The sequence below is a fragment of the Zootoca vivipara genome, chromosome 11, assembly GCF_963506605.1.
Source record: "Zootoca vivipara chromosome 11, rZooViv1.1, whole genome shotgun sequence".
In the NCBI taxonomy this organism is placed as follows: Eukaryota; Metazoa; Chordata; class Lepidosauria; order Squamata; family Lacertidae; genus Zootoca; species Zootoca vivipara.
The window spans coordinates 33,441,054-33,462,562 of record NC_083286.1 but is presented as its reverse complement, the minus strand read 5'-3'; the positions used below and the strand labels follow the sequence as shown (position 1 = coordinate 33,462,562).

Below are 21,509 nucleotides of genomic sequence, written 5' to 3'. Positions count from 1 at the left end.
GGGGGAGAGTAGAAAGCCCCTCCCCTACATCACAATTAGGCTTCTGTTGTTTGGAAGTCTTTCAAGCCTAATTGCAGCACAGGGGGTCCTGGCTGGGGAAGGAATTGTTTACAACCCAGGGGACAACTGTATATAATTGAAGGCTTTTTTTCCAAGCTTGATAGCTGGAGGGCAGGGGTGCAGCAAGAAGGGGATGCTTATGATGCAGATGAGGAAGACCCAGGGGCTACATCTGGCACACAGGCTGATGTTTTCCACCCCTGAGTTATAGGGCTGTATCAAATTTGTTCTGGCTTCAAAGCTGCACAGGACTGCAGTGATTTGCAGTTTAACCAATGGGGCAAAATATTCCCTGCCGGTATCTGGATACCACACTAGAAAGCACCATGGTTCTAATTTCAGCATTTTGTGAAACCGTGTGTATGGACAATTGTTCTGTGAGTATACTGTCTAAACCTCCGCTGACTTGGCAGAAGAAAAGGCAAAGAAGTAAACCCTATAGAAATTCAGACTGGAGTCGCTAAGTTGGTGCCTTGTAAGTGTTCTTGAACCTACCAACATGAGTCCGACCAAACTGTGGGAGGCAGTGGAAGACAGGAGTGCCTGGCGTGCTCTGGTCCATGGGGTCACAAAGAGTCGGACACGACTAAACAACAACAACAATGCCTCCTTCCAGTGACTCCTGCAGCCAAGCTGGTGCCAAATACATAGGGAAGTATATGTCTGATGTTACTATGCTTTTATATTTGTTGGAATCTGCCCAGAATGGCTATGGCAACCCAGTCAGATGGGTGAAGTACAAATAATAAAACTTGTTGTTGCTGCTGCTGCTGCTGCTGCTGTTGCTGCTTCACTTTCCTTTGGACCACATCAGAGGCAGAGAGGTCTTGTCATCTGGGCAGCCCAAGACCTCCATAAATACTACCCAGGCTTGCACCTCAGGAAGGTCACTTCCATGCTACTAACACAGCAGTTTTCCTTCACCCCTGGAGGCACAATCCATTGTCTCCAGACAGCGGGATGCCAGCAACAACCCCATCCAAGAGGCTGGGTGTAACTACTTTTACAAAGGGACTATGTGTCTTCACCTAACGTTCTCTTTTGGGCAGAGGGAGCAGGGAGGGAAAGAGCAGTTTGGCTGGTTTTTCAAACTTTACATGGATATTTTTTAAAGTGCTTTTAAGGGGAAAGGTATTCCCCCCCCCAAAAAAAAATGGCATTCTTCCACAGTTTGCTCTATGTTTTTAAAGGCATATACAATAACAAAGCCAAAACAATGGCAATGCATAATGCAAGACACCAGAGGAAAGGAAAACAAAAACCAAGCTGGAAAAGGTGGTCTGCCTACAGTGGAAAGCCAATAGAGCAGGGGTCCCCAAACTTACGTCGCCGAGGGCCAGTGCCGCCAGCACCAATTGCGCTGTGGGCCGAAGCACGTGGGAGCGTGCACCCATACGTGTGTGCACTCACGATTTCCAGCACACTTCCAGGTCACTGGAACACCAGAAATAGCTTGTGCGCATGCACATGGGCCTCCTCCGGCCCAGAAGTGCGCCGGAAATGACGCTTGTGCATGCGCACAAGCTATTTCCGACGCTCCAGCAACCTGGAAGTGGGCAGCCACACTGTTAAGAGCAGGCGGCAGCAGTGGGTGGCGGGGCCGCATAAAAGAGCCTCGCGGGCCGCATCCGGCCCCCGGGCCTTAGTTTGGGGAAGCCTGCAATAGAGTAAGGACTAAGAGGATTATGCAGAGCAAGGAATTCCCTATTTTGGCCATCATGACCAAGTACGGTAGACTAAGTGTGCTGGACAAAATCTGTTCCTTATCTCCCCTTGTGGGGCAAATCAGAGAGATGGGTAGAGTCACTCATTGGTCAATCACCTGACATCACAATGATGCCAGGCGATGACTCTTGGGACCTCCTATGCAGGGCTTGCAAAGAGCCTTCTGCAGTCTTTTGAAACTTTACATTACTACCATCAGTTGATCTTCCTGCATGACTGAGTTCCCCATGAGGAAGAGGAAGCTGCATTCTACTGAGTCAAGACTACTGGTCCATCTAGCTCCATATTGTCTACACTGGCTGGCAGCAACTCTCCAGGGTTTCCAGGAGGGTTCTCCCAGCCCTACCTGGAAATACCAGGGATTAAACCTGAGACCCTCTGAATGTAAGATGGGTGCCTCCACCATGGACCTACAGCTCTTCCTTTGCTAATGTTTCTAGGAAAGCAGCGTTTTCACTTATGTACCCAGTCATTGTATTCTTTTCAAACTTAATCTACTTTCCACACACCACAAATGAAAGATAGCTGTCCAATTAACACAACAACCCTTTTTAAAGGAATACCTCCAATAACCATTTAACCCTGAGAACTGGATTGGCACAAAGTTTGTCCTATTGACTTAAAGTCAAAGGAACTCACTTATTTAGTTTAGCTGGTTTGTTGACCCAGCGTGTAAAGAATCAGTACTACATGAGAACCAAATGATTTTCCCTATGGCGGAGGCTAGAAAATTTTCAACTGCCTGAATTTACCAAAAGTGATTGCACGTATCAGCATGTTAGCTGGAAGCAGGATTCTTGTGGTGACTATGGCATAGAAGAAAAGAGAACATGCAAATCATGGTAAAAAAGACAATTTCCCTAAGTTATAAGAGCTGGAGCAAGTCATCCTCTTGTTTGGCATAACTGGAATCCATGCATGACCTCTAGTTTTAAAGAGTGATGCAGAACAGGCAGAGACCAGAGTATGGTGGTTGACATTATTATATTTAAAAGGGCACACCTAAAGTATGAAGTCTGAATGCAAACACATGTATCATCCATGATTGGATGCAACTCCCAGTTGAGTATATGCTTGGTTGCAAACCTAAGTTTGTCTATTTACTGTGTAAAGCAGGCATCCCCAAACTGTGGCCCTCCAGATGTTTTGGCCTACAACTCCCATGATCCCTAGCTAACAGGACCAGTGGTTGGGGAAGATGGGAATTGTAGTCCAAAACGTCTGGAGGGCCAAAGTTTGGGGGTGCCTGGTGTAAAGTAAGCCTGAGGACATAAAACGGCTTTGGTAAGACACCAAGGCACTGAATAAGCAACTCCAGAAGTCGTCGTGCTGATCCCCTCAATTCAATTAATATACTGTACAAGACAAACTATGGTTTAGCGATGCAGGAATGAAGCCTGTATTTACACATATGCTCACACCTCTCCCTGACACTTCCTGAGTTATGGCAAATATAGTTTGCTGTTAAATATGCAAAAGCAAATCATGATTGGCTGCAATCCTGAATAACTTATTAAATGGAACATGAAAAAGGGAGGGTGCATGCAAGCCTGAGGCTTGCTCATGCAATGCAAAACCATGGTTTGTCATTACAGAAACTGGCCCAGCATTGGTGGAGTTACTGTACATGGTACACATCCTACACAGAGGAATGTTATGCAAGTCCCGGGAAGCTTCGTATCCTCATTTCCCCTGCACATCTAGTTTATAATTACTGCCAAAACTAGGCCAAAATCAAAGTAAAAGGAAGATTCTCCATTTCCTGCCATGTGGATGTATCAAACACTCATCCATGTATCTCAGAAACCTAATCATGTATTTTATTTTAGGTTGATATATTGTACAGTGGTACCTTGGATCCCAAAAGCCCTGGAACTTTTTAAATGCCGTAAACCCGGAAGTGATTGTTCCAGTTTGTGAATGTTCTTTTGGAACCCAAACATCCGGCAGGGCTTCCACAGCTTCTGATTGGCTGCAGGAGCTTCCTGCAGCCAATTAGAAGCCGCGATTTGGTTTTTGAATGTTTTGGAAGTCGGACGGACCTCCGGAACAGATTCTGTTTGACTTCCAAGGTACAACTACATTACAAAGTGTTTTTAAATATGCCCCCCCCCCCGCCACAAAATGAGAGAATGCTACAACTGTCTGTAATTACCATATGAACTATGGTGATATAAGAGTGTTTTTATGTGCACTCTAAAAGCTGTGAACAGCCCACCTAACCTGGCTTTACAACTTGGATATACAGAGTGCTAGATAAGCCATTGAATATACTACTCAACAACAGTAACTACCGTATGACAGATTTTTATAGTTTTTGGAGATGGCTAACCTGTTGTCTCCAGATGTTGCTGAACTCCCCTCATTCCTTGTCACTTGTAATTATGACTGTGGCTGATGGGAGTTTTACTTGAGCAAAAACCTGGAGGACCACAAATCAGCCACACCGGGTTAAGCATGAATGAGCAGTGTTGCTAATGTGCTATTCTCTTAAGTCATAGTTGACCTTGACCATTTCCAGGACATCCAAAAGGCAATATACAGCCAATCCCACTACTTTTTGCTTGATCTATTAATAACTCTGGTCAACCACAGTCCTAGGCTGTAGCAAGTTGCAGAACTTGGAACATGCAGTATAAAAGGCTCCATTAGTATTTAGTACTTTATCTGGATAATTCTAAATTGGTCGTTGTGGGTTTTCTGGGTGCACCTGAACAAAGTGTCATTAAAAAAAAATCAATTACATATAAATGAACCTCAGAACTCCCCTGGCATTAAAACAGAAGAGATTTCCTCTAAAATGTTAATGTAGTTCTTCACACAAAGCCACCTCAAGTATCAGAAGTTAGCCATAATTTTCTACTTGGGATATCTGATCTCTGGTAAAGACTAAAAGCTACAGGTACTGTATAGTTATTCACTGGGATTTGTTATTTGGCTCAGGGTGGTTTTTTTTACTCGCACTTCCCCTGCCAGAGTGAAACATGAGTAAACAGGTTCATTAGCTTGTAAAGAACACGCCCCGAAACTGTCTCACCGAAACGTTTGCTTCATATCATGTAAGGCACTATATGAAGCAGTCAGTCCCTTTACACTGGCCTGATGGATAAAGGACAAACGAAGTCCGTGTCATGTGCAAGTCATAAAATATCAAAGTGCACAGTAAATACTGTACTCATAAAAAAGCAAGCATTAAACTGAGTCACTTTCCTAGTTAATTAAGCAGCTCCAGCATAAGGAGGTGGGCTGCTTTTTATATTTCAGTGCAGGTATTTCAAGGGCTCAGCCTTACATTTATAACATCTGCATCATGATCTCAAATGTTGTACTATTACCTCTCAAATTACCTGAAGTTACATTGAAAATTCTTAGTATTTATATTTCAAAAGAGCATTTAGACTTTGTAAACAGCACCAGCAAAACATAATCAAGGGCCAATTCTGCACTGTATATGACTTGAGATATTTTTCTCTGCCCACACCCGTAGTGAACAACTCATTTACCACATGTCTATGTGTGTATAATCTTTAATGCAGGCTTACAATTATTGAAGACAAAAATTTCAAAAGAAAATATTAAAACATAACTTACCCATTCTTCTACATTGGGAGTCTCTTCATAAGTTTTTATGTGGTCCCACAGGATATTCACTTTGCCATAGTGATTCATTTTACTTCGGGTTCTTGCTGCAAAGAATATTATTATGGCAAAAGCTACAACAAGGAGGAAGGCCAATACAATGGCAATAGCCTAAGAAAGGAACAGATCAATAGGATTTTAAAAATGCAACAAGTCAGAACAAAGATAGTCTTAAATTTGACTATCTATCCCTTTCTCAAAACTACAAGTAACAATGCAACAAACACATTGGTCTTAAGCAGGCATCCCCAAACGTTGGCCCTCCAGATGTTTTGGACTACAATTCCCATCATCCCTGACCACTGGTCCTGTTAGCTAGGATCATGGGAGTTGCAGGCCAAAACATCTGGAGGGCCGCAGTTAGGGGATGCCTGGTCTTAAGCAACTTATTCTTTTAGCCATGCTTACTTAACTGCACTTAACAGAATATTTAAAATGGTGGCCCACCTCACAAGATTGTTGCAAAAACTGATTATGACAGGACTTGGTATGCGAAACGCACCATAAATTACTTGGCATCTCAATGCAGGTAGAAATTTCTTACACTTCTTTAGGCAAGCCATTCCTCAGACTTGATACACTCTATATCCAGAAACTCAGGCTTTCGTAGGATTAAGAAAGGAATAATGAACGGTAAAGGATAATTTAGAGATACCTGCCTTCCTAACAGTAATTTTTTTATAAATAAATGCTTAGCTCAATTAGGTGAACCTAGTGCTTAAAAATAAAGGTGTCCTAGGGCAATCTCATTAACTGAGAAGTATGAATCCGCACCTGCCTGAGCTTTACTGGCAGAATCCACAGTATGTGTATACTGTACATGCAATCTTCTTTTTTAAAAGTCATTTTGGGCTCCGCAACAGGTTCCCAATTATCAACAGCAATGCAAGAAACCAGTTGCAGATGGCACGGTGGAGCAGTGGCGCTCACCCTGTTTCTCAGGAGAACAGTGGGAGGGGCAAGGTGGCAGCACCAGTGGAACTACGGAAGTGCTCCTGCTGGTGTGTTTGCACCGTGCTAACATCGCTGCTGCCTTGCCCCTCCCAATTCTTCCTCCTGGTAAGCAGCAGCGACTTGTCTGCTATTGCAAGAAACAATTCTCAAATATTTGGGGGGGGGGAGGTCATCTGACATAAGCTCATACTTTGATTGGTTGGCTCCTGTTCTGTCAGTTCTGGACTAGCTCCTCATGATAGGGGCCCATCTTTATTTCAGCCTTCAGGCTACTTTTGTGTGTCATAGGGCAGAAAAGAAACAAAGAGCCATTTCCTTCACATTCACTTCTGCAAAATTTTCTTAATTGGAAGGCAAGGCTGAGCAGAACTTTCTTGTGAGAAAAAATGTTTTAGGATCAGGCTGTAGCTGGGGCAGGGGAGGGATTTGAGCATAATTTTTCATGCTTTAACTTCCTTGGCCAGAAGCAAACAATTGCATTCTTGTAATCAAAAAATATGATTGCAGCTATTTAGCATCCCCATACTTTCATTTCAAATTGTTTTTATTAATCCTCTTGAGATTTTTGCAAAAATCCTAGGTGGTGACTGATAGATTTTTTTAAACAAACAAAAAAATGGAGAACTGAAACTTGTCCAGGACCATTCAATATGTCTACAGAGTTACTGTCCATGAACATAATTGCCCAAGACAGCTAGCACAGGTTATTCAATTAAGGACAAACATAGACAAACCCATAAAAGGAACAGCTAAAAGGATTAGCAGGGTTTGTAGGTTCCAGCTGCTTCCTAGCAAGTGTTTCAATAATTCAAGTAGAGCTTAAACCAGGATACATAGATCTGAACTCAAGATTTAGAGGTGCAATGCGACTCTAGTAAATAAAACCAGTCAAGCCATGTTGAAACCCTGAATCTACATAGGATAACCCCTACTGACGAGGTCTAGGCCTCCAATTAATCATCTGGATCCTCTCTAGAGCAGTATAGACAGTATTAAAAAAGAGAGAACAATCACATTCTTGCAAAAGCTGTCCAAGGTTAGCTAAATAGCTACTACCGTAGTATAAACTAATCAATAATAGCTCAGTTACAAAAAATAGTTTTAGCATCATTATTCAGCACACCATTTGATTCAGGACTGAAATACAACTAGCATTTTGCATTTTGAATTTCTTAATTATCGCGTCTACATACCTCCTGAGGTTCCACCACACAGTAGTGATACAAGTACTGATTCACAAAGACTCCAGTGGTTGTAGGAGAGTAAAAGGAGCTGCACAGGGCATAAATCTGATTGTAGTACATCGATCCAGAAGCTTGTGCAGTTGGGTTAACTGCTAGTGTATATACAATGGCCGCAATAAATACCAAAAAGAGGAAGATGGAGCTTCCTATTATCAGGAGGAGGTAATACATCCTTGACCTGGCTATGCTAGTCTTGGTAACGCCCGTTACAAAAACCACTAATCCAGCAATAAAGCAAAAAGCTGCCATTGCAATGATGAAGCCTTTTGCTCCTCGGGGATCGATATAATTTCCTCCATAGCCATAGCCATAAGAACTTCCAAAGCCACCAAAGGAGCTACCGCCATAGCCATAGCCAGTTCCCATACCATAGCCATAGCCAGTTCCCAGACCAGTTCCCAGACCAGTTCCCAAACCAGTTCCATACATATCCATGTCCCAAGCCAACGTGGATGCAACACATGCAAAGATGCCAATGGACATCACTATTATAAGAACCGACATGATCTTGATTATTCCTGGAGGGGAGGACCATCTGTAGAAGTGTTGAACTTCCTCTTCTGGATAGTAGGAATATGCAGGCTGAGAGTACATTGGCTGAGAATGGAATTCACCACCATACGCATTATTGCTTGGTACATAATGTGAAGGTTTGCTGCAAAAATCCAAAAAAAAACAAAAACAAAAAAACCTTGTTATGAACCCCTATTAAAACATGAAATATTAATTTCCCTACCGGTAGATACCTCTGAAAACAATTTAATTACTGTCTTTTATATAACAGCATATAGCATTACTACTACTACTACTACTACTATGGGTGGCTTTAAGTTCCAACACACATAAGTAATAATAAAACATCAAACATTAATAGTAACAATCAGGTCCTATATACAAAGTTACAATAACTTTAAAATAAACAACTTATACCAAATAAAATAGTACGCAATAATGCATTAGAATCCAATAGTAAACACTAAAATTAAACATCAGCAAGCAATAATTAAACGGCTTACACTTATCAATTACAATAAAGAACTACATCTGCCATGTTTGAAATACACATTATATGTTATGCATGTATTCTGTACCGTGTTTCACAAACTTTGGCTGGCCTCAGTAGTCAACCCAAAAATTTGTTGCCAGAATCCTACCCTTGGAAGACAGGGTCTTTGTCTGACACTACACTCAATTCTGAGAAGCAAGAGCCTGCACAAGGGTTGGCACCCATCTCCCATTCCAGCTGCATGTTCAAAGCACTCTGCCCCACTTTCTAAAACCTTACATAACTTAGTTGTGTTCAGCCATAAGCTGCTGCTGCTGCCTGGGTAGCCAAAACTGACTGGGAAGGGGTGGGGGTTGTGTGTGTGTACACTCACATGCACCTTGCAGTAAACAGTGGTGGTGGCTCCTTGCATACTGAGCACTTTCTAAATGTTGGGAAAGGAGCAGGATGAGATGAACATCTCTGATGGGGCACAACTCCATTCAGATCACCCCCTACCATCCTTCTGAGCTTATGGGGAGTGGGCCCCTGCTGCACCTTCATCTCCTCTCCACCTACACAGCCCTGTAGCTTTCATTTCAATAACCTCTCCCACCTCTTGGAATCAAGCTTCCTCCTCCCTCTCCAGCACAGTTCTTGGTGCTTGAGCCTCTGCTGCTGTCTGTTCCACAGAACAGATGCTCACCATCTCTCTATAAGTGGCATAGGCTGGAGGGCAACAGGAGTTCCCATGGTTGGGCACTCCATAGTGCTGCGAAGTGGGACACTTGCACACTCAGCCCTGATTAGTGCTGAGCAGAAGGAGTTGGGAGCACACAGCTGGACAGCTGCTTGCAGAAGGGTAGAGTCCTCCACACGTCAAGGATGACTGCCTGTTGGTTTTACATTTGAGTACATGTAACTGAATACAAAGTATGACAAGTGGCATTTTTCTGCCCATAATAAGACTACAAGTGGGGTTGCAGGACAGAGGAAAGAGATTCTCCCCCCCACACACACACACATTTATGAACACAGGTATGGGTGCAATGAACTCTCTCAGGTAAGCCAGATTTATTGCATATTGTATGTGTGATTGAGTTAAAAAACCCAAAATGTATTTTATTTCATACAAGTTACTGTATATACCACTTGAATGCAAAATGCCTCAAAGTGGTTCGGAAATGAGAAAGCACTGTCCCTTTTTAAATACATGAACAGGTGATTACCCTATCCTACTGTATTTTAAAAATGAAAGCAACCTCTAAAACGCCACAAGACAATTTTACAATTGACATGGCGTGAGTTTTATATCTTGTGACAACGTTCACCTACATTAGCTTTAAAAAAATCTGAAAAGCCATTTATACTGAATTTTCTAACATCTCCTGTTCTTTAGCATTATTGCAGAGAGAGAGAAACAACCACGAAAAGCACCTTCTAACAAAAATATGGCAAAAGACCTTTCAATAGTGAGGATTATATATTGTGCAAGAATATGATTGTAATGTAGCAGTTTCTAAGAAAATTACAATCTTTCAGAATTTTATAAAACCCTGTTATAAAAAAATCTCTGTCCCACAGATCATCCCATTGTCATCTCTGTAGCAAGTGAAAATTAATTACCATATTTGCTCAAATGTAACACACACCTTTTTTGGTCAAATTACGTTGCAAAAATTAGGGTGCACATTAGATTCAATGGTGCATTAGAATGATTCACATAAATACGGTAATAGGTAGGGTGGTATATGGGAGGGAAGCAGAATGCTTTCTAAAACAAGCCATAATACCAATGTGAGGTTCATTCTGTATTTAAGTTTATGGAGAGGCAAAGCCCACAGATTGGACTGACCTGTAGGAACAAGCATGCCCATAGGAATGCCATCATAGGCTTAATGACGTCATTGCACTGGCTTGAGAAAACATCACATTACCAAACTATAGTAGCACCAAACTAATCCTGTCCACTAACATAGAACCAGGATTTTATTAATCTTCCCAGTCACTCACGCGGGCAAGAAAACAAAGGCCCCAGTAAACACTCAAGGTTCCTCAGATTGTAGGAGGCTGACACAAGGTATCACAATTGGCACAGATAAACCATCTTTCCCCCATGAACCTCCTCTATGTCAGTAAGTAAACTGTACTTTTGCCAGCCATTTCCAGTGCAACATTCCAGTCAGTAGGAAAGTACAGTCAAATCTTCAGCTCACAAGGCTGCACATTCTTTGCACATTATTAAATATTCAGTTATTCAGTAATTATCTCCTGCCAGAAAACATACATGTTTTTAAACACAAAAAGTGCAGGTGTTGAAACCTTCACCAGTCACAATATGCAGAAACAGCAAAGATCAACAGTACTGTTATCACATTAAGCAATGACTCCTTGACCTTAAGCACCTTACATGGAGACAAGTCTTAACAGATTTAAACACAGGATTTATTTACACCTCATGGTCACAGGGCCATCTTAAACATACCTGGCGCCCTGGCATGACAGATCCCTCCGGCACCCCCGCTCCGCCCCGTTTCCCAGCGTGGCGGGCGGGCCAGAGCCCTGCACAACCCAGCCTGGCCTGGCCATAGGGCTGGTCCCGGGCCAGGGGGCACTGCCCGCCCCATTGCGACGCCCCTTCAAGCAGCGGAGGCGGCCCCAAGCCTGCACGCCTTCGGAGAGCGGCTTGAAGCCGCTGAACAGCTGAGAGGTGCGCCTGGGGCGGCCTCCACCGCGCCTCTCAGCGGGCGCAGTGGCGCCCCTGGTAGCCTGGCGCCCCGCGCCACCAGACCCGGGCCTAGAGAAGGCCCTGCATGGTCACAATTCCTAGGTACTGTAGCTAACAGATCTGCACAGATTATATTTTGCATTCCAGCAGCCTTCTACCAAACTTAAGCAGTGTTTTAAGAAGAGGGATGATTGGATAAGCCAATCTAAAGTGGATGGGGTAGATGCATTCTGTAGCTAGTGTACTGGGTTGTTGTTGTTGTTGTTGTTGTTGTTTTTTAAAAAAGCAACTCAGCTGCATGACACAATGGTTAGAATGTTGAACTATGACCTGGGAGACCAGGGTTCAAATCCCCATTCAGCCATGCAGCTCACTGGGTGACCTTGGGCCAGTTATCATCTCTTAGCCTAACCTACCTCACAGGGTTGTTGTGAGGAGGAAATGGAAAGGAAGAGAACCATGCACACCACCTTGAGTTCCTTGGAAGAAAAAAGGTGGTATGTAAATGTGATAAATAAAATAATGGACTCAGTTTCAGCAAGACCTTAGTTTGCTATGAAACCCACAAACCTGCTTGCTAACCTCTCCCACCATTGTATTGTCACAACCATTTTGAAATCTTTCCATATATACAGTGGATTTAACAATGTTCTCTCTACTCTAAGGCTGTACAATTTATAGCAGGGGCAGGATAGTCTACCCCCCTTATGCCCTTGATTCTCAAAAGTATGTGTATGTCCACACACACAGAGTACCTAGGTTGAGCTTTAAAATGGTGTCTGCTTTATGGTTACAACCATTACATAATTTCATTTTCAAAATATGTATTGTTTTAGTGACAAAGTAGCTAGCATAAACTGCATCTACTGTTTATACAATTAATGTTGTGAGCTGCCAGGATTCTTATCTTTAACAGTGTACACTAGTTATCAACAATAATTTGAACTAGCATGAAGAAAAGAAAAAAAGATATTTACAATTCATCGGGTCGATAAGGCGGAGGACTTTCAAATGGCCTCGATGACATAATGGAAGCTCTGGACTGTTTAGCTGCAAGAATTTAAATCTATAAGAAGAAAAGGGAGGAAAAGAAACTCAACTTAGAATATTAAGTCAACCATAACCAAACCATCAATAGTTATACACACCAATATATGGAGTGGTAAGTTTCTAAGTTACAATAACGGCACAACTCTTTCCAGCAAAGTAGATGTAGACATCAGAGACTGAATGATTCATGTTCTATAAGGGGTCACCACATTTTTTGGCCCGCAGGCACAATTACAAATTGGTGAAACAATCACAGGCACACAAACACACCCCATAACAAACCATGCTCTGCAACCAATTGTATCAGCTACAATAAGATGCTTCTTTAAAGCCTAATTTCAGCAGTGGGAGGGGACTATGTACGCCCATGCAAGTACCATCCCTGTTTACCATGTATGACACAGGAGCAATTATTTATGTTCCATCTAAATTTACAGGAAATCCCAAGTGTGTTTACGAGGAAGTATGTTTTACTGTACTTGGTACAATGGGTCTTGCACCTATATAAGTATGCACAGGACTGTAGCTTATGGATACAATATACTGTAAATTGAGGCACCCCCCTCCAATTCTCATAATCTGCTTCCTCGTTCATTCCTTTTAATATAATGAAATTGATTCCATCTATTGAAAATAGATTTGGTCAATGCTCTTCAATCCAGACTTTTATAGATACATCCTTTTATCTTGCTCCTACAAAGCAGCTCCCTTGTTCATTTTAGGTGAGATGGCAGATCTACACATACCTCTGGCAGTGTTTTCATGTACTGTAATGTTAAGCTATGGTGCATGGTTAGTTTAATCCATACTGTTCATGAGTTGCAGGCTTGTCCATACAGATTATTATGCACTTCCATTTCACAACCCACTCTGGCCAGCTGGGACAACAAACCACAAGCTTTGGCTTACCGTGAAGTTTGAACCAGAGATTCTTGTTTGCTTCTCTCTAAATTCACCATGATGTTATCATGGTTTGTTTGGGAAAAACAACCAACAGAGTACTGGTTCAGACGTCATGCTAGCCGAAGGCTTGTGGTTTGTAACTTGTTGCTCCTGTCTGGACAAAGAGGGGAATGTAAAGAGAGCACTCAAGTTGTGGGCACTTCCAAGCTGTTTGCATATTATGGTTAATAAACAAACCACACACCTTATATGTTTTATGTGATGGATCGGGGCATTTCAAGTAGGGGAATTTATGTTCTCAATATAATGCCACACAGCACACCAGTATATCTTTTCACCATTCCACATTGCTAAATTATAAATGTAGGACCGAGCTCACCTCCGGTTTTTAAACATGAACATGTGCAAACATGATTTACGCTCAGATCATTCCTACATTTCATGATTTACGCTACAATCCAAAACACACTTCCCAGGGAGTAGGCTCCATTGAACTAAATGGGATTAACTTCTGAACAAACCTATTCTAGGACACTGGAAAGTCCAACAAACACAAAATCACATTTGGCTTAACAAACATACATACAAAGCAAGGGAAGCAGATCCACCTGCTGTGTGTTCTAGCTATTGGTTTATGCAACTTGAAAAATGTGATATAGATACATATTGCTATAATATTCCACCTAATTGCAGTCCCACACTCTGAAGCAATTGCCCTCTTAATTTAACAATGTACTGGAAACCAACATGCAAGAATGAGAATACCCCCTTTTAAAAATATAACGTATCCATTTTATTAAATAAAACTGTGTATCATATCTTTGCAAGAAGTACAACACACAAAGTTAGAAAAACTTCAACCAGATCGCAACACTGATAATGCTTACAATTTCAACCCATCCTACCAGCCCGCACTTACACGTGCTATTTAATTATGTGACAAATCTATGTCACCAGTTTCCACGCTTTTGACTGATCAGAGTCCACCCTTGGCCAAGACGTCAAACTTCTCCAACCTCCCACTGCATTGTTCAGAACGTGCAATGCTTGATGACGCACTTGCAGGAGTCCTCTAACTCACCAGAGCATCCTAGTTCTCTGCTTGGCATACAGAACCAGTAAGCCTTTAACATGAACGCATCTATAGTGAAAACCAATTAAAGCATGTTCTTCAACATAAGAAACTCGGAACACAACCCTACAGACATTTGCAAAGAAACAAGACCCACTGGAAAGCCTTAGGAAATGACAGAGCAGAAAAGTCAAACAATTGACGAAAATGTTTTATGCCCTCAGGCCATCTATTTAAAAAGATGCCCTCCCTGCGGAGATAAAACTGAGTTGGAGCAGAGAACAAGGAAATAGCAGGGAGGGAAGAGTGGATTTTAACGTGCTTTAGCTAGTGTGAACAAGAAATTTGAAGTAAAATTCCATATAAATTCCTGCAAATTAACAGTAATCCTAACCATGTCTACTCAGAAATCCTATTGAAATCAACAGGTAAATTACTCCCACGTAAGTGAGATTAGGCTTTGAGTTAAGAATACAGTATAAAAGTTTGGCACCTAGGACTCTAAAAACCTGCCAGACTCATTGAACATTTGATGTCCTCCAAGGATAGTATCCAGGACTACAGGAGCCTTGTTTACAACCACACTTTCAAGAAACACGGCTCAGAGTGAAAGAAAGCTAATTCCTAAATGATAGACAAAAGAACAAATAATAAATCGTAAGGATCAGGGAGGCTTAAGCACCTGGTCGATGAGCAGTGTTCATTTAAACTGGACGTGTCTTTGTGTGACTCATATTAGACCGACAACATTCACGCCACTTAACCAAAATAAAGTTCAGGGTCAATAATTTAATATATCTCGATAACGACCGCAGACTTTGCATGAGAACGACGAAGAGGCAGCTGTGGCAAGAAATTAAACCTCAGTTATATATGGAGGATAATTAAATCTCAGCCACCTGGAGGAAAGAATCGCAAATGAGTGTCCTGTAAAGTTTTTTAAGTTTCGGATACGCGTACTGTAAAGTTTTAAGGGGAAGCGGGGGGGGGGACTAGAGAAGCATGGCTGTCTTCCTCCTTTCTTCCCCACCCACCACAAAATAAAGCCAGGCGGACCCTACAAGGCTCACTCGCAACAGCCAACTCAGGTAACCTGAACGAGCTGGCTCCATCCAGAGCGATTCGGGTTAACCTCACAATCTCAGCCCACGCAGCATGGCTGAACTGCTTAAACCCTGGCTTGGGACTCGCAAGCATAAACGAGATATCCCACCTGAAATCACTACTGACCCTGAGCAAAGTCATTCAAAGTATCGTCTCCCCCTCCCCCTCCCCACCCCCACCTTTCACGTTTTTGACTCACCGACACAGCTCCCCGCCAAAGAAAAGCGCACCTTGGCTCACCGATAAACTGCAACCTGCTGCGCGCCTCGCTCTCGCCTCAAGAACTTGCATCTCTTCCTCCAACTCCTCCTTCTCCCCCGCAGCCAAGAGCGAGCGGGGGGGGGGAGCGCCACACCCGAGCGGAGCATGCGCACTGCCGGCACACCTGGGGGGTTGAAAGGGAGGGGGCGGGGTGAGGAGTTCCCCGCTCCCTCGAAACCAGCCAAGCTCGCTGGGACTGAGAGGCTCGGAATGCGCGCACGGCGCAATCCCATTGGGTCGAGCGCCTTCCCTCTCCTAGCCCGGGGGCGGGGCCCGGAATGGGGCCCCGGAATGGCCAAGGGAGGAGTAGAGCGGGAATGCTGCGCGGGGATGTGCGCGCGAGTGACCTCTTCACCTGATACTCACCCGCCGGCGGCAAACAGGTTGTTCCTGCAAGCGCTTCTTGGAGAGAGCGAGAGCGAGAGAGAGCGCATTTAAAGGGACAAGGCTCCTTCGGGAGGAAGAGGAGCTCTGCTCTCGCCCTGTTGTTCGGGATACCGGGACGAGAGTGGCACACAAAAAGTGCCTCGACGCGCTTACCCAGGTGGGGTGAACTTCGCCGAGACTGCCGCGTCATCCTGGCGTCCTTGAAACCAGGTGTTCTTGCGAGGAATCGCTCACATACCTGAGAGGGGGTGGGGGGGACAGAGGGAGGGAGGCGGTTCTTTCCCTCACTCAGGTGTTGGGTAATTGTCCTGACTCTTTTAAATTCGGAGTTGTTACACGATGGTCAAATAAAAACATGTCCACGAAACACCAGACAAAACATGTCCACAAAAAAGACCATTTAAACAACTGGCATTTTAAAAAAACCTAAGACGTTTAGAACAATAGGGGCCAACTTGTAGGGGCCCAGGGTCCTTCACCCACCCATAAAATTTTTTAGGGGGGTCTGTAACCCCTCCCCCCAGTTAATGAGCATTGTCATTCAAATAGTGTGCATGTGCGCATCTTGTGATTGATTATGCGAGATGCGAGACAGGGTTTACCTGCCCCCCCCAATATTTTATTCAAGTTTATTCAACACAGTCTCCACTGTCCCTCAGTCCAAGGAAACCAAACCCAAGTGGCTGTGGAAATAAATAATAAATTATTATTTATACCCCGCCCATCCGGCTGGGTTTCCCCAGCCACTAGGGTTTGGTTTCCTTGGAATGAGGGACAGTGGAGACTGTTGTTTTTATTATATATGTTTGTTTACACATATATACAACCTGAACCCATGATGGAGGGGTTCAAAGCATTAACACCGCAAGAAAGTCTTGCTTCTCCCAGCAGAGACCAGGCAAGTCTTCTTTCTCTTTCTCTTTCTCTCTCCCTTTCCAGTTTGCAGCTTTTCTTCCAGCTTCTAGCTCACATAACTCAACTCTCCACTTTGGGCTTTTTTCTTTCTAACTAATAGACAATTGAAGGAGGCACAGAGCCACTTCCTTTGTTCCCTTAAGGACCCATACTTAGCAGGTTTTCCCAAGAATTAGAAGAGGGGCCCAAGCAATAGAAGGGTCTCCATTTACAGCCCACCCCCACCCCAAACTCATAACATTATGTTGTTTTTCAGAACTTACAGAATCGACAGTGTGTGTGGTTAAATGAGCCCGAGTGTAGAAAGAGGAAGTTATGTATAATTGTTACCCAGTGATTCCATGAGATAAGTTATCAGTTAAAGTGTTCCTGTCTCAGCGATAGATGTAATATGTTTTGGGACTAGAGAACTACAGAGTTTTCTAGAGATGTTTATTTCCATGATGCGCCAAAGATGATGATGAGCCAGCCACTTATGTATATGTTGCTGAATGCCTTGCTTTGTTGACAGAAGTGTTGTTTTTCTCATTGAAAAGCACTCATACACTACGTAGTTGGTGGGAAGGGCTTGGCATACAACCACAAAACCAACATGCTAAAATGTTTAGAAAGTCTGCAGAATGAGAGAAATCTGCACATTTTGAAGATTCAGTACAAATCTGCTGGGGGTATAGAGAGGTAGAGAGATATAGAGAGGAACATGGGAAGCTCCATTGTGCACTCATACAGACCAAAGAGCCATCCCGTTCAATCTTGTTTACATAACTTTTCCCCATCCTGGAGGCTCCTGAAGTTTTGGACTCCAATTCCCTTCAGACACAGAGAGTGAAATACTTTTTGTTTTTGCCAAGCAGCCAAAACAAAGCAGCCAGGACACACAACAAGGGTAGCCACAGACACATACTGATAGCAGCAACTTTTAATGTTTCACTGAATGGGCATGAAGTTGGGGATCAGGAAATGGGAGTTTGAGCTCCACCAGGGAGACATGGGCAATATGGCTACACTCATCTTTTGCATGCCATGCCCATTAAAAAGTCCTGTCTATTATGCAAAATCTTCAGAAAAGCAATTTTTCTGGTGTTATAAAAATTATATGGGGGGGGCAGGACACCATTATTAATGAACAGAGAGGGGTGACAGAATTTGACAGCTGCAACTACCCAGAATCCTGTTCAATGCCATCTTCCCCGTCTCCTCACCCCTCCCGCTAGGACCCTGCCTGAAGGAACGCTTAAGGCAGTGTTTCTCAACCTTTTTTGGGCCACGGCACACTTGTTCCGTGAAAAAAATCACGAGGCACACCACCATTAAAAAAGTTTAAAAATTTAACTCTGTGCCGCCCTATATTATAATTATTACTGTAAGAAACACTTGCCAAATATTGCTTTCCGGCGGGTCAGTGTTGTTTATTGGCGGCTGCCAGGCTCGTTTGCACTGAGCTTTGGGAAAGAGGAGGAGAAATATTGCTTTCCGGTGGGTTAGTGTTGTGTATTGGCGGCCGCCAGGCACATGACAATGCAAATCGCCCTTCTCGTCGCCGCACGTCGCGGCACACCAGCCAGCATCTCGCGGCACACTAGTGTGCCGCGGAACAGTGGTTGAGAAACGCTGGCTTAAGGATCTGCATATGCACACATCTCAATGTTAGCAGAAGCTCACACATTTCCCTTCTCCACCTTCCCCTCCGCCCCAGACTCCTTTAGATTATCACTACAGAACCTTTTGCCTTAAGTTATGCTAGATTCTCTCTGTATTAGAATTGCTGTCTTATTCATGACGCATGCTAGGATCTCTCTGTATTAGAATTGCTGTTTTATGTCTCAGAACCTTTATATATCAGGACTACTGTACTACCTTTTGCATAGAATTCTCTGTATTAGATATGTCTCCTGTAAAAGGAAATGCTGCATAACCCGTGCATGACCCCAGCCCACCTGAACCTTGCCCCATCGCCTCCCTGATTCAAAAGACACCCATGGACAAAGATGGATTAACTGGGACAGTTTATTCAAACCTCCAGAAGTGTCACCTTTTACATAATCCCAGGGATCATCTTTGCTTGACCTGGGGGAAAACACCTGCCGGATGGACCCCAACCCCATGGCAATCGCCAGGAATGGCTCCACCTCAACTCCCATCTAGACTGATCAAACAAAGGGAAACCCATCAGCAACGGAGGAGAACAATTGACAATGAAGAAATAGTCGTATCAACACCCAGTGTGCATGCACACGAAAGCTCATACCAAAATAAAAACTTAGTTGGTCTTAAGGTGCTACTGAAGGAATTTTTTTATTTTTGTATCAACACCCAGTTAATCCCATCAGCACCCATTTTCCTTGTCTTTCCTGTCCCTCCCAGTCCAGAGAATTCCATGTGCGGCCAGAAAGGCATAAAAGGGAGATGCACCATTTCCCGGGGTTCCTTCCTACATTATTTGAGGCAGGGACCCTACAGCTGTAGTTCTTTCTATTCTGTAATAAAAGGATTAGTTTGTTTTTCCTGACAGCATCGTGAGGAGGGTGGTTTTATTTATCTATTTATTTAAATATATGCAATATTGTGTGTTGTAGCCAACATTGCTGTTCTGATCACTCACACACTGGAACTCTCCTCTCCTGTGCAGCCCTCTGCACATGCTCAAAATCTGCCCCAGAGAGTTGGGTGATCCTCCAGAGCAGATTTTGTAGACCTGTGAGGAGAGGAAAGGGAAGTTCCACTGCATGAGTTGGAAGGTTTGGATACAACCTTTACCCTAATGAAATCTAAACTTATCTTAGTTTTAACAGCATAAACAGTATTTTTTATGGCTTAATTAGCATGTATAATCATATTTTGCATATTTATAAACATTACAGAACAATCTGGTGCAAGCCTACTTCGAAGTAAAACACATTCTGTTTAGTAGAGTTTATTCCCAGTTCAGTAAACAGACTGTCAGTGCTTTCATTTAGAAGGGAGAGGAGAAAAGGTCAGCCTCAAGGGAGTGTCTCCAAACTAGATCAAAGGTCTCCAGAAGAAGGAAAAGTTTTTTTTAAATTAAAAAAAATTAAATACTTTTTATTGGGTTACAAAAGTATGTACGGCATCTCTGCTTTCAGTTCATTGAGTTATTTCTACAGATAATTCATATTCCGTGTGAGACACTGGTGTTAGACAGTACAGTATAAAGTTCGAGGAGAAGAGAGGTGGGGAGAGAGAACAGGGTGGGGGGAGAGCTTTCATTCTTCTACATAGTGTATGTGTAAGGTTTTTGTGTCAGTGTCACATGTGTAGGTTCTATTTCTATTCATTTATTTGTTTTTGTTGGCAATGAGAGACATTGGGGGGGGCAGGGCATGATTTGTTGCCTATACAGTAGTTGACTGCAGTGAGTTTTGTCTGAGTGTGTGATGGGGGAGGGGGTTGCTGGGTCAACTTAGCCATATTGATTCATATACTGTTGGTGGGTTCCTGTTGTTGTCTTGTTGGGCTGTGTATGTAATAAAGGGGAGCCACACTAGGGTGAAGTTGTCCTCTTTTGTTTGTTCCCTTGCTAAGAGGACAGCAAAGCTGAGGTTCACATTTAAATGTAGAAATGTATCTTGGATTGGTGTGTTATGCATATACAATATACATAGAAATTTGAATTCTGTATTGTCTCACACAAAAATCTTTAAACTACGCAGTTTGAGTTGGTTGAGTCAGCATTTCTCATATATATATATTCCAGTGGTTCCCCCCCCAATTTTCAATTTTCATGGGCCTTCACATCTCTAGTCAGGGGCTAAGGAGAGCGAGTTCCCAGAACTCAAACCTACACTGTAAATGTCACAGAGCAGGCTAGTTTCAGCAAGCCATTGTCATAACTATGGTCTGAAGGTGACTTGCTTTGAAACCAACCCTAATTCTGGGTTCCACAATTCTTGTGGACATCCCATGAAGCTGGATGTTGGAAGATTCAGGAGAGATAAAAGAAAGTACCATACTTCTACACACAAGCATAGTTAAAATGTGGAACTCACTTCCACAGGGGGCAGTGATGGCCATCAAACTTTGAGATCTTCAAGAGAGGATTAGACAAATTCATGGAGGAGAGTGACATTAGTGGCTACTAACCATAACCTCTGCCTCACTTCTGGAAATGGTGGTTCTTCTGAAAACCAGTGGCTGGAAACCACAAGACGGGATAATACCCTTGTGTTCATGTCCTGTCTGTGGTTTCCTACAAATATCTGGGTAGCCACAGTGAGAACAAGATACAGTACTGGACTAGATCGGCCATTGGCCTGATTCAACAGGCTCTTCTTATGTTCTTAGGTTCAGAAGCATAAAGACAAAAAGCTTCTAAGCTCCCATCTCCTCCCACCATGTGGCTGAAAAGAGAGGAGGGGGAAAGCACACAAGCCCAGGAAGGAGGCATGGATATATAATTCACATAGCAGCTAAACAATGGTTTGGTGTTACAACTAAAGGCAGCCAGAGACGATTCTGCAGTTT

At 43.2% G+C, this 21,509-nt stretch overlaps 1 protein-coding gene across 5 annotated transcripts in view; it reads right to left on the bottom strand.

The window, feature by feature from the left end:
* OCLN (occludin) overlaps positions 1–16,224 on the bottom strand; it is a 30,779-nt gene extending 14,555 nt beyond the window's left edge. The window contains exons 1-4 of one of the 5 annotated variants that reach the window (XM_035099561.2): positions 16,092–16,224; positions 12,313–12,401; positions 7,572–8,277; positions 5,377–5,535 (exon numbers count right to left, since the gene is read on the bottom strand). In XM_035099561.2, the coding sequence (XP_034955452.2) occupies positions 5,377–5,535; positions 7,572–8,277; positions 12,313–12,362 (915 nt within the window). In that variant the 5' untranslated portion in view covers positions 12,363–12,401; positions 16,092–16,224. Of the gene's footprint in view, positions 1–5,376; positions 5,536–7,571; positions 8,278–12,312; positions 12,402–15,643; positions 15,816–16,091 lie in introns of those variants that run through there. The other 4 variants (XM_035099558.2, XM_035099557.2, XM_035099560.2 and 1 more) reach the window with 4 other exon arrangements.
* Positions 16,225–21,509: the final 5,285 nt, after the last annotated feature.